Source organism: Corvus hawaiiensis, chromosome 3, assembly GCF_020740725.1.
Source record: "Corvus hawaiiensis isolate bCorHaw1 chromosome 3, bCorHaw1.pri.cur, whole genome shotgun sequence".
Classification (NCBI taxonomy): domain Eukaryota; kingdom Metazoa; phylum Chordata; class Aves; order Passeriformes; family Corvidae; genus Corvus; species Corvus hawaiiensis.
The window spans coordinates 28,335,362-28,348,130 of record NC_063215.1 but is presented as its reverse complement, the minus strand read 5'-3'; the positions used below and the strand labels follow the sequence as shown (position 1 = coordinate 28,348,130).

General features: G+C 38.4%; 1 protein-coding gene across 4 annotated transcripts in view; it reads left to right on the top strand.

The window, feature by feature from the left end:
* EYS (eyes shut homolog) overlaps positions 1 to 12,769 on the top strand; it is an 860,563-nt gene that overhangs the window by 306,074 nt on the left and 541,720 nt on the right. For all 4 annotated transcript variants that reach the window (XM_048297572.1, XM_048297571.1, XM_048297573.1 and 1 more), the window contains 2 exons: positions 10,170 to 10,292; positions 11,937 to 12,050. In XM_048297572.1, the coding sequence (XP_048153529.1) occupies positions 10,170 to 10,292; positions 11,937 to 12,050 (237 nt within the window). The remainder of the gene's footprint in view (positions 1 to 10,169; positions 10,293 to 11,936; positions 12,051 to 12,769) is intronic.

Sequence of the window (12,769 nt, the reverse complement as noted above, 5' to 3'; positions counted from 1 at the left end):
AAAAACACTGCAGGGCAATAGTTCTCCTACATCTTCTCATTAAATTGTATGGCTTAAGGTCCACCTTGTCCAAAGCAATAGAAATGGTTATTGAAGTCAAGTAGCTAAAAGAGACGAGGTGCACTCATTAGCCCTCAGTGGCAGAAAGAAATTCTAGATGGCGGGAAATGAACAGAAAAAGTTACAGAAAGGTCAGATTCACTCCTTTTAAAAGAACTTTGTAGATCAGAACTTCTGTCCTGCTGTTTTGGTCTATATTCAAGAAGAGAAGAACCCTTAAAAAGCAAAAGGCTGAACAGACTCAGTGACTTCAGTCACTCCTCATACGGCTTCCCATCAAGGCCCTTCACCATTTTGTTGACCTCCTTTGGACACTTTTTAATATTAGTCTCGTATTGTGTCACCCAAAACTGCATACAGAACTTGAGGTGAGGCCACCCCAGCGCAGAGGAGAGCAGGACAATCCCCTCCCTTGCCCCGCTGGTGATGCTGTGTCTGATGCCCCCAAGGACACGGTTGGCCAGGGCACTGCTGACTCATGTTCAACTTTCTGTCAACCAGAACCCAAAATCCCTTTCCGCAGTGCTGCTTTCCAGCATCTCATTCCCCAGTCTGTACATTCATCCAGAGTTGCTCTGGACCAGGTGCAGAATCTGGCACTTTCCCTGGCTCAACTTCATGTGGTCAGTGATTGCCCAGCCCTCTAAATTGTATAAGTCTCTCTGCAGGGTCTCTCTGCCTTTGAAGGAGTCAACAATTCCTCCCAGTTTAGTATTATTGACAAACTTACATAGTATTCCTTTAAGTCCGGTGTCCAAGTAATTTCTGAGTATTTTGAAGAGCACAGGACTGAGGATGAAGCCTTGTGTAGCCCCACCAATGACAGGTCACCACTCTGATGCTACCTCATTCACTCTTGCCCTTTGCATCCAACCTGTGAGCCAGTTGCTCACTCATTACATGATGTGTTTATCCAGATGTGTCCCATACATCCTGTCCAGAAGGATCCTGTTTTTCCTGATGTTTTTTTCAGGTGTTTTTCTATAACTCCCAGAATAATATTCTTCAAGATTTTATCAGTCAGAGAAGAGCCTAGAATGCTCAAATGAAAAGGCACACTGTAAAATCTTTTTGTTTGGCTACAACTTCAGCTGTGGCATTTAGAAAGGATTCAGAGCAATTTCAGAGCTGTAGGCCTGTGGTTAGACCAAGAAACAGAAAAGTAGAAAAGAGCAGAAGTGAAGTATAGAACTGTGAGGTCTAACTTGAATTCTTGAAAAAATACCAGAGAAAATGTGGAGATGAACTATTTATAAGCATCTGAAGCCAACAAAAATATGACAGTCACTAGGTAACATGAATTTCTCAAGAGCAAAATGTGTGAAGCCATTGCAATTTCTGTTGTGAGGTGGTAATAAACTTTGATAAGGAAGAAGGTTCTATATATCTTGAATGCATCATCATTCTTATAAGGAAACCAAAGGAACAGTGTCTCAATGAAACTACCACTGAACGACATGTAACTCCACTGGAAAAAAGTACTAAAAACTGATAGTGATTCAGTGTAGAAAAGAACATTAGTGGAAGTATTTTGAGTCCACTAAATGCTCTTCATTAATGTTGCTTATCAATGATCTGGATGATTGAATTAGGAATACTGTGCCTGAATGTGCAGATGGCACCAAACTGGGAGAGACACAGGCAAAAAACTCTAGCAGTGTTCTGGAAAAGAAAGGAGGTTCAGCCAAGCAAAGATGAAACCACTTTGGCCGTCATAAACAAATTCATAGAAAATCGGAAACAACTGGGCAGCAATTTGCAAAAACTCATCCTGAAATTTCAGGCTGAATGGGATTGAGCCATGTACTGCTGTTGTGCCCTGGACAAAGAAATCTCCACCCTGAGATATTTGTCCAAGAGTTCTGCTTGTGCAAGAAGTGATGTAGTTCCCTGTCGTATGCCAGTGTATACCATCAGGCTGCTGCCAATCTGACCTTGCCTTGCTGACTTTGACTTCCAGGCTTCTTCTCAAACCTACTTTGCCACTGCAGGTCATCACTGTGCTGTGCTAGAGCTGGTTATCAGCAATGGACCTGCTCAGCTTTTCTCATTTGGGTGCTGAGGGACTGTATTGCTTGTCAGTGAGTTGTGCCCTGCATACTTTGCTGTCATATGATCTGTAGGAATAATAAAATTTGATTAAATTTATTAAATTAAAGCTATCTGAACACAGTACTTTAAAATATGGTATGAAGACATATACTCTGCATACAGAGTCAGCACAGGTTATGATTGTGTTGGTAACCATTACCTATCTCACAAAGGCTACTAATATTTATTTTTCCAAAAGATTTGTGCCTCTAACTGGAGCTGTAGGTATGATCATGACATAACTCAAAAAAATGTTGTTATTATCCATATTGCTAGAGTTTATTGGTGAATGATGATTATTATCAGAAAAACACTGGTGTTCAATAAGTAGTGACCAAACTGTTAGAGAACAGCTTGCCTCTCACCTCTAAAGAATTCAATTTAATCTGACAATTTGTAAATTTTTAAATATGTCAGATAACTTATATTTGGGTACACAGTGATTCCATGATGGACTGCATTCTGAAATGGAAATAACAATGCCCTTTAACTCTCCTGTGTTGGAGCATAACTGAAGCTAAAAATTAATCTCCAGGGTTGAGCAGACCCTGCAAATATATCAGTGAAGGGAAATTAATGTGCCTGTGCCAAGAATTTCTGCTTTAGCACAGAGGTGACTAGGACAAATTGGCTAACAGTAACTGTTTAGTAAAAGCCCAGAAGAGGGCCAGAAAGGGTGTGGATTCAGGCCCACACAAGATATGCTTCTGGCTTTGTAAGCTCTGCCTGTGAGGTCTGTTCCCTGGGAACTTGGAATCAGAATTGATCCTAGAGCAAATCCTTTGGTAGCTTATAGGAAATCACCTTTGTTGCCTGTGTCAGGTACATTGGCTTGCCATCATTGTCTTATTAGTTTTTACAGTAAACAACCTAATATGGCTGAGGCAGAACTTCTGGGATATCCAGAATATTTTAAAATGTACATGTATTTGTTGATACCAAATTGAGTTAGTGGTAAGCAGAAGGGGGACTGACTGCTCTTTTAAATTCCTCTCCAGGCTGAATTAAGATTAAATGATGCACAGAAGTTTTTTCTGAAAAAATATTTTTCAGTCTTCTGATCAGAAAAGCATAATACAAAATTCAAACCAACTTGTAATAATTACTTTTCAGCTTCCAGTAGAGCTTTTTGAGGAATATCCAATGAAACATTATTTATCAGAAACTGCTGACATTATGGGATAAAAACAGACTTTTGGCCTAGAAGATTTATTTTTTTCACTTATTACTTAGCTGAAAAAACTTTGCAAAATATATAAACTCTTGAAATACTTCAAACCTGATTGACAGAAAATTGAATTGCAAGTCTTGAAATTCTTTTGCCTTAGAGTATTTATTTATTTATTTATTTCACAACTGACTATGTAGGAAAAAAGCTAATGTACAAACACCCTCAGTACTAATAAAAGTACATTCTTATAACTTGTTAACTTTCTTTCAGACTATGTGTACATAAACACAATTTTTGACTTGTCCCCAAGCTCAACTGAGAAATAAAACAGCTGATTTTTTTGCAAGAACAGAACAATCTGAATTTTTCAATTTGCTGCTGTTGTTAGATCAGAAAGTCTGCTTGTGAAAATGAGCAGTCTTCAGAAAACACAAAGACTTTCTTAAAGTTGAATTGCCATGATTTCTCAGTCTCTTACCTTTTGGAACATGAAGTTTTAAAACTTTCAGAGGGCAACTGTTATACTAATCTAATTGCTGAAGTTTGAATTGTCTTTACCGAGAATTACTGGGTTTTGTTATCTGAGTTGCAGAAACCATATATGTAAGAAGGATACAACAGAGAAAATTGCATCTTCTGCTGTGTCTTTTATAGTTGTGACTGGTTACTTCAATATAGCTATCACATCTATTTATTAGAGGAGATGGTCAGAATAAAACATTTTCCTCTTGTATTGTCTGAGACAAGAGCATTATTTTTCTCCCTGCCTTTTGTATTGTGGTGGGCTGACCCTGGCTGGATGCCAGGTACCTGTTAAAGACACTTTATATCTCTCCTTGGCAACAATACAGGGGGGTTAAAATATAAGGTAAGTCTCTTGAGTTCAAATAAGGACTGGGAGAGATCACTGACACATTACTGTCACAAGCAAAACAGACCTGTCTTGGAAAAATTAACTGAATTTACTATTAATCCAACCCAGTACAGGAAAAGAGGAAGTAAAACAAAATCTTACAAACACCTTCACCCCACCCTTTCCTCCCTCCCATGCTCTACCTGCTCCTCCCAGTGGTGCAGGAAGACCAGAATGGGGGTTATGGCCCAGGTTGTTTCTGCTGCTTCTCAGGGAAAGGAGTCCTTCACCTGCTCCAGTGCGGGGTCCCTCCCACGGAAGACTTCTCTGTAAACTCCAGCATGAGCCCTATCTACGGGGTGCAGTTCTTCATGAACTGCTCAAACTTGGGTCCCTTTCCATGGAATGCAGTCCTTCAGGGACAGCCTGCACCAGTGTGATTTCCCCCATTGGGTCACCAGTCCTACCAGGAAACCTGCTCCACAGTGGGCTCCTGTGGGGTATGCCCAGCCACTGCCCTGGAGGGATGTCTGCTGAGATAAGATCGCCCAGCAGGACTCCCTGGAAAGGACTTTTGAGTCATGCTGAGGAAAAGTAGACCCACAATCCTTTGGGAGACCCTATGCAGATCGTTCTGTAACCCATTGGTCTATCCCAGACCCTCTGTAATCCATTGGTCCCCTTGCTGATCCCCTGTATCCCTATAAAAGAAGACCAGCTCGCCTCTGTAGAGGAGAGAGCTCGTCCCTGGCCTTCCCTTCGCCGGAGGGTACCCACAATAAAGCTACCTTCGTGCGGAACCAGCCATACGGGTCTTCTCGTCTCTCTCTCCGGTCCGGTTTGGCCTAGAGGCTGCCCTGCAGAGCTGAGCTGGAATCTCGAGCTGACAATCACTAAAGAGCTGACAGCTTCTGCAAGGGCCCCTCTGCCAGCAGCTGAGGGAAGACACCGGGCCTCGGGAAGGCGATTCCTTTCGGGACCATCTCCCTGGACTGGTCATCTCTTCCTGGGTCACAGCCTCGGACCCCACCACCAGCTGTAATAGGCTCCTCTGTCCACAGGTCTGCCACTCCTTGCCAGCAGCCTGCTCCACCATGGGCTTCCCATGAGTTCACAGCCTTCTATCAGGCATCCACCTTGCTCCAGCGTGGAGGAGACCCATGGGCTGCAGGGGCACAGCTGCCTCACCATGGGCTGCACCATGGGCTGCAGGGGAATCTCAGCTCTGGGACCTAGAGCACCTCCTGCCCCTCCTTCTGCACTGACCTTGGTGTCTGCAGAGCTGTTCCTCTCACATGTTCTCACCCCGCTTTTCCCTGGTGACAATGACATCCATGAAATCACTTTTTTCCTCCTTAAATATTATCACAGAAGGATTACTGCCATTGCTGAAGGGCTTGGCCTTGGCCAGCAGTGGGTCCATCCTGAAGGCAACTGGCATTGACTCTGTCAGATATGGGGGAAGCTTCCGGCAGCTTCTCAGAGAAGCCACCCCTGCAGCCCCTACCCTGCTACCAAAACCTGGCCAAGCAAACCCAATACATATGCAAAGATGATGATTTTTCCTCCTTATTACTCTTCCTCCATTTTGTTCAACACTGCTATTATTAATTGCATGTTTTTACAATTTTTACATTTTGTATCATTTCTGCAAAAAGTACAATTTTTGCATTTGAAATTCCAGAGGACCCAAGCAAAAGCAGAATTTCATTATCATAGGTGTTGAATGACAAAAAGCATTGCAAACACTCTATCCAAAAAATCAAATTAATGAAATGGTTTTTATAAAATTATTATCACATCCAATACAAATAAGGAGAAATTGGCAACTCATTATTAGGTAAGAACCCTAATGACAATGAAAATATTCTCCAGGTTTCAAATGAATTTATTACATTCTGGATTTCTTTCTTTCAGTCTGTTTAAGCTTTTCTCAGATGTAATTTTTACAGGAACCATGTAACTTTTCCCCCAGAAGTAGTATTTGTTCAGTAAGTGAATGAATGCACATCGAATCCTGCTGGCTCTGACAATAACCCTTAATGTGAGGTTTCAGTTAATAGTTTGAGATGTACCTGCCATCCAGAATATAAGGAGCCATGTAGTGAAATTGCCATAAATCACTGTGTGGCTGGACTATGTCAGAATGGATCACAAATCAGTGATCTCCCTGGAGAGTTTAAGTGCCATAGTCTGACTAGTAAAAATCACTTTTGTCATGAGGCATTTGGATTTGTCAAAAAGAAATGTCTCAAGAATCTAAATGGGACATTAAAAAAAAAAAAAATTAAATATTCTGTTGCTAAATTTTCCTTATCTAAACTTATGAAGTACTTTTGGATATCTGTAACAAAAAAAAAAAATCAAAACTTGCTCATTTCTTTTTGTAGGAAATACTATATTCTTAAGTACTGCAACTGAATCTGTTTTGATGAGAAGCCTTACACATAACTAGATGTTTAATATTAAAATTGAGTCCTGAATCCAGTACCTTTTGCTCTTCAACTTAGTATAGTGACTTCTTTAAGTAGATTAGATTGCTCAAAGCCCAATAATCCATGCTGTAATACTCTGATAATTAGTTAAAACACAGAAATAAAAGGATTTTATTTCTTCATAGATTTCAAATCTATGAAGTTATTATGAATAATAATTCTTATTTCATCAAGGAAAAAAATGTGTTGGCTTTTCTATATTCATTATCTGTACTTAGATGACAGTCATATAACCACATGCAACAGCTACACATATATCTGTGCATAGCTGTTACCATCATTGATCAATGTTTCAATTTTATTTCTTTATCATAATTTTTTATGTTAGTTTTATGTAGTACTTCATTATACAGACGTTAAGAGCTGTTTACAAAGGCAAAAATGAGAGACTTAAATTTTTAATGGCAATCAACAAGGAGGAAAACTTCAGCTGTGCAAGAATGTTGCACAGCTGGTGTTTAGGATGGAATTGAAACATAGCTTAAAGACACCCTTCTGCATCTACTGATTTAGAAATGAAAATGACTGCATGTGTAGGGCAGTTTTAATATGCATTGCCTTGTATTTATGCCTCAAAGGGTTGTTCAACAAGCCAGAATTTGTAAGGTGCAGCGTGTTCCAGCAATTTACCCTGATGGTCAGAAGTTGCTGTTTACCCTCATGTAACAAGATGTACAAAAGTTAAAAAATCTTCCAGATCAGGAACTCTTCAGTCATGCCTTAAGAATATGGTTTACATTTCCTTTAGTTTGAAGACTATTGTCCAAGGAGGACTGAGCTTTTGAAATTTTGTAATTATCTATTATACTCAATCTGCACTTTATAAACACTATTAAAACTAGGTTATGTTTAGTTTCTAAAACTATCACAATATACTGTAGAAATACAGATTTATTTGAACATCTTTGGCCAAAGAGTCTTCCTTTTCATCTAAAAATTGACTAACACAATGGCAGATATGGGGCAGCTCAATGGCACACTGGAATCTGTCGTGACAGTACCTGTGCTGCTGAAGGATGGCATTACTTTATAAATATATTTTTAAATTAAATGTTGTAGTGGTTTGGTCCAAAATACTCATTACTGTTTATCTGCTGTGAGATAAGAATTAGGAGAAATGCAAAGCAGACACCAAACTTGAAAGAATATAAAGAAGTTTATTAACAGACCTAAAAGAAGAGGAAAAAAAATATACCACCTTCAGAACTCTCCTCCTCCCCCCACCTTCCTCCATTCTCCCACTGACAATGTAAAAAGACAACCCTTAAGATGTTCAGTCTATTTACCACTTCCATAATAACCTTGTTCAGTCCATTTAGAAAGAGAAGTCTCTTCTTGCTCATGCTATGAAAACATTATCACAACGAGACAGCCACCCACTTCCAAATATTGTTCAGCCCATTTAGGAAGAGGAGTCTCTCTGCTCGTATGTGAATCCCTTCCCCCGACTTGCAGCTTTTCCTGCAACTGCTTTCGAGGGTCCACTCTTGAAGTTTTTTGGGGTACAATTTTAAGGTTGAGCCATTCAGAAACAAAAACAGAGGCCCTTCTCCTTCCCTGGGAGCAAAGGGTCTTCATCATCTTCATCTTTAGGACTATCTCTGGGAGCATCTCTAGGAACTGAGGTTTTCTCCTTTCCTGTTTGGAGCAAAAGTCCTCATCGCTTCCATCTCTCCCTGTCCAAAACTTCCCATGAAATTACAGCTGTGTCAGCATCTACCTATCTCAGCGCAGGTGCTTCTGCTTACGAGCTGAACACTCCACCCCCCATATCTTCATGAAATTACAACAGGATACTCTGATATATCATAGCTTCACAACAGAATTTCAGGTTTAAGCATCTCCTCTCTCTCTTCCCTCAGGTTTTCAGCTCTTCACAGTACTAAAAGGGTTAATCTCACCTTGGCCTTGCAGCTTTGCAGCTGGAATGTTGAATTTTTCTTATCGCAGTGGAGAGGGGGGAGAGCCGAGCCGCTCCGGCTGCCCACGGCAAGGCAGTGGGGGGGGTTCCATGGCTGGAACAGGCCCATGACTCCAGGATGGCCGTGGCCCAGCCCAGCCTGGCCCAAGCAGGGCCTGGCCGGGCCCGCTGGCCCCCACATGGGGCCCGCAGCCACCTGTCCCAGCGCTGGAAACGAGAGAGAGCTTGGAGGGGGAGTTTGCCTATTCTTAAATGTGGATCACAGAGGCGGTCACAACTTTAAGTGGCTTAAAGAATTGTCCATATTCAAACTGGCCAGCTGATAGGTTCTATCAGTTCCCAGAGGAAACTGTAAGTACCTCTTAGCAAGGACATCCCTTCCGGGACTATGCTTGCTAACCTATGACAAATGTGAAGTTCAGATCTTCAGCCAGACTTGGTATTTAAGTTTGTAAGACACTGGAATTAATTATATTTAATTCACTGAACCAAATCTCTGGTTTAAGTCTTTAGTGGCTTTTCATGTTGCACTTGTTAAATTATAATAAATTGGTCCAGTCTATTTTGATCTTTGTTGGACTAAAAATATTTAGAAAAATTTTAAATGCTCAGCTGATAGGAGACCAGAAAACCATACTTCTTGTACCTTGGCTCACTAAGTTTTTATGACCAAACCAAAATCTCTAAAATTTGAAACTTTGCGTTTACATTCAACATTTAGGTATGAGCTCCCCACACATGGATTGATTTTTCAACTTCTTTATATCACTTAGTTAAATATATTGATTTGATTTGAAAAAACAAGTCAGTCAAACAAAGAATATTTACTTGCAACGATATATTGTGTATGTTCAATAATAAAAGTGCTGTCATCAATGAAAACTATGATTTCCTTGACACGTGGTATCCTAAGAAACTATGTCATGGCCAATAAACCTAAAATGTAAAATGTAGGTTAATATTTTATCTTTGAAATTTATTTTTTAAATTTTGTGCATATGTACCACTCAATAGGAAAGAGATGCTTAATTTTCACAAGATTAGATTTCTTATTAACTATAAGTGAACTGGTTCAAAAACTCAATACCAATATGCTGCCAAACCTGTCCTTGTAATACCTGCTTTATAACAGAATGTATTGGACAATGCTTGTTTGTTTAGAAACAGAGGATGCTTTCTTAGTGTGCTTACAGAACATCATATTAAAAATGAGAAGGCTTGTATCAACAGTGGGCTTATTGTTATATCTATCAATAGAAACAGGAGTATTTCCATAAAATCACTCAAAGAATTTGATATTCTATCGATTTTTTTGAAGACCCACTGTATTTTGAATGGTTTTTATTATAATTGCAAGTACATCTTTATCACTGACTTTATCATTATTACTTTGTTCCATTTAGAGTGGCTTTGTATGTGAAACTGAAATGTTCAAGGAAACTGGAATATTTTACCCTATCCTAAATAAGATTTTAAAACATAAGAAAAGTATATGTTAAATTTGTCTATCACTTGTCTGTTTTCTCACATTAAATGTAATAAATTTCTTAAGTCTTCTGTTACTGTATTTTTCACCAGGCTTTACTGGTGAGTTATGTGAAACAGATGTTGCTGCCTGCCTATCACAACCATGTGGAGCCTCCAGCATCTGTAAAGACATAGTGGGTGGCTATCTCTGTTTCTGTGCACCTGGCTTTATAGGTGAGTTCATAGAAGTGTTGTTTAACATGTTTCTGTCAGTCCTAAACCAGAGAAAAGAAGTTTGTTCAAAAACAGCAATAGATAATTTAGCAGTGTGCCTCAGATTCAGGCAGAAACAAATTTTGTTTCCTGGCACACAAAAGTACTAGGCTGAGTAAGAGCATTCAGCTGTACAAAATACTGACTACAATATTTCCACTCCAATTACTCTTTATACTATTTTAGACATGGTGTCTGTCTTATACTGATGTGATTTGAACTCCCAGCCATATGCAAGTCGGCCTTAATTTATCTCCTTTGTGCTCTCTGTAATAATAAGGCTGCAGTAACAAGGGCCTCAACTGCCAAACATGCATCCAAGATCCTAGGCAGGTTTAACTACTCATGTTTGCATCTACCCTTCAGTCCATTGTCATTAGACTGACTAGATTAAAACTAGTTTGGGTATGTCAGCATACTGACATGGTGTTTCAAACTACAGTGTAAAAAAAAAAAATCTTTCTAGGTACATATGCAGGTATTTTTGATCCACTCTATGATGAAATAATCAAGGGCAGTAGGAATTCCCTGAGTGGCAGATCAGCTCTGCTACCCAGATCCATCCTGTCTAACTCCAGGGACTTTCACAGGGCTCCTAAAGCAGGAATAAGAATACACTAAAATCTCCCTCAATAGTCAAGGACGACAGAGACAACCAGAGGAATTGAAATCTTGAGAAGACTGCATACCTCTTAACTTGCTGTTCTACATCCTTACAGAGGCATCCATTTAGATGAAATAATCTGTAATTTAATAGCTGTAGTATTTTTGTCTTTAATGCAATGAAATTCGATATCCTGTTTCTATGGTTGGTTTATTTTAGTAATATTATAAAAACATAAAGTAAAATTGTATGATTTTACTTGTGATAATCCTTGGTGAGATCTTTTTAAATTGAAATGTTTGTTTAAATTCTTATATTAATATCTACATAACACTAGATTAGTATTTTTATAGTTTTTCTCTAGTCAATTAAAACCCTCAAAATCCTTCAGAAGCAGTCAGGAACTTTATCTATCTTTAAGAATCAGTAATAATGAATTTGATGCCAGAAAAAAATATTAGCTACATCGTTCACAACTAGAAATCAGCATCAATATTTTTCCCCTGCACATTTACAAATACAAGTCAGTATCTAACTTTCCGATAATTCATTTTTTAAAAATATGAAAAATATTTGTCCATAACGAAAACATTTCCCAATATGTCCCATAGAGATCTTTTAAAAAAACCCCATTAATTGATAAATTAATGAAAAAATAATATTACAGAGAAAGATTGTGCTATTTTAATATTTTTTTCTTAGAAACCATATTTACATTTTTGTGATGTTTTAGGAAAACTCAAGATTTTATTGCCCTTAAAATATGAAAATATGCAACTTTTTGAGTACATCTGTAAAAGAATCTGTAAAATCTTTGACTAACACTATACTCTGATTTTTCCTTTAATCACCAAGAAATGAGTTCCCCAAAGACAATTTATGGCTCATTGGCAAGAGCTCCCTGTACTTAAGTTCAGTTATTTCATTTTGTTGTTGCTGCCTGCACTGATGATTCACCAATGGTGTGTTCCTAATGAAATGAATCCTTCCCTTGCCTCCAGGTCATAACTGTGAGATTGAAGTGGATGAGTGTCTTAGTGACCCTTGTCACAATGGAGCTACTTGTGTTGATCGCCTGAATGCCTTCAGTTGCATCTGTCAGGATGGATTTGAAGGTATAAAAAAATCCACAGAACGATAACTTTGTAAATTTACTCAGAGTTTTACACCAATTTTTTTTAACATATCAGATGAGATGCATGTATTCATATAAGGGTGTCATCTGAAGTCATAAACATGTCAGTTAGAAAAAGTGTATCTTGACTAAATTACATGTTCTGTTTTCATGACAGCATGGAACTAGGTGTTTTCTGCTAATTGGTGTCTTGGCTGTTGAAAATGGATCTGTGGGGTTCAGTGAAATTCTGAAAATAGGAAATACTGTTTTCTGCAAGTTTTTTAATATTTGGAAGCTTTAATATCACTGAATTGAGGGGATAAAACAGCTGTGTGGTAAAGGTTTTGTTCTTGGCATATTTGGAATATTTATATAAAAAATTTAATGGCTTTGATAAATGGATGAATTAATAGCTGCAGCTATGTTTTCAGCTTAGATCAGGAATTTAAAGTGTATCCATTTTCTTTTCAAAGCCCTGTTTTAAACATCATGTATATTTAATCATTAAAATACAAATAAATCCATAATTCAAATGTCCCAGTGCAAAATATTACAATTCTACCACTCATACATTCAGAACAATTATCACTTGCATTTTTAAATTTAAATATTTCTTTAAATGCTTTTAACTTCCCAAATCATGCAATTGATGTAATTTTTCATTTATTCTTCAAATGATAAGAAATTAGGTTCAGTGAAAAATATTAGCAATAAAGT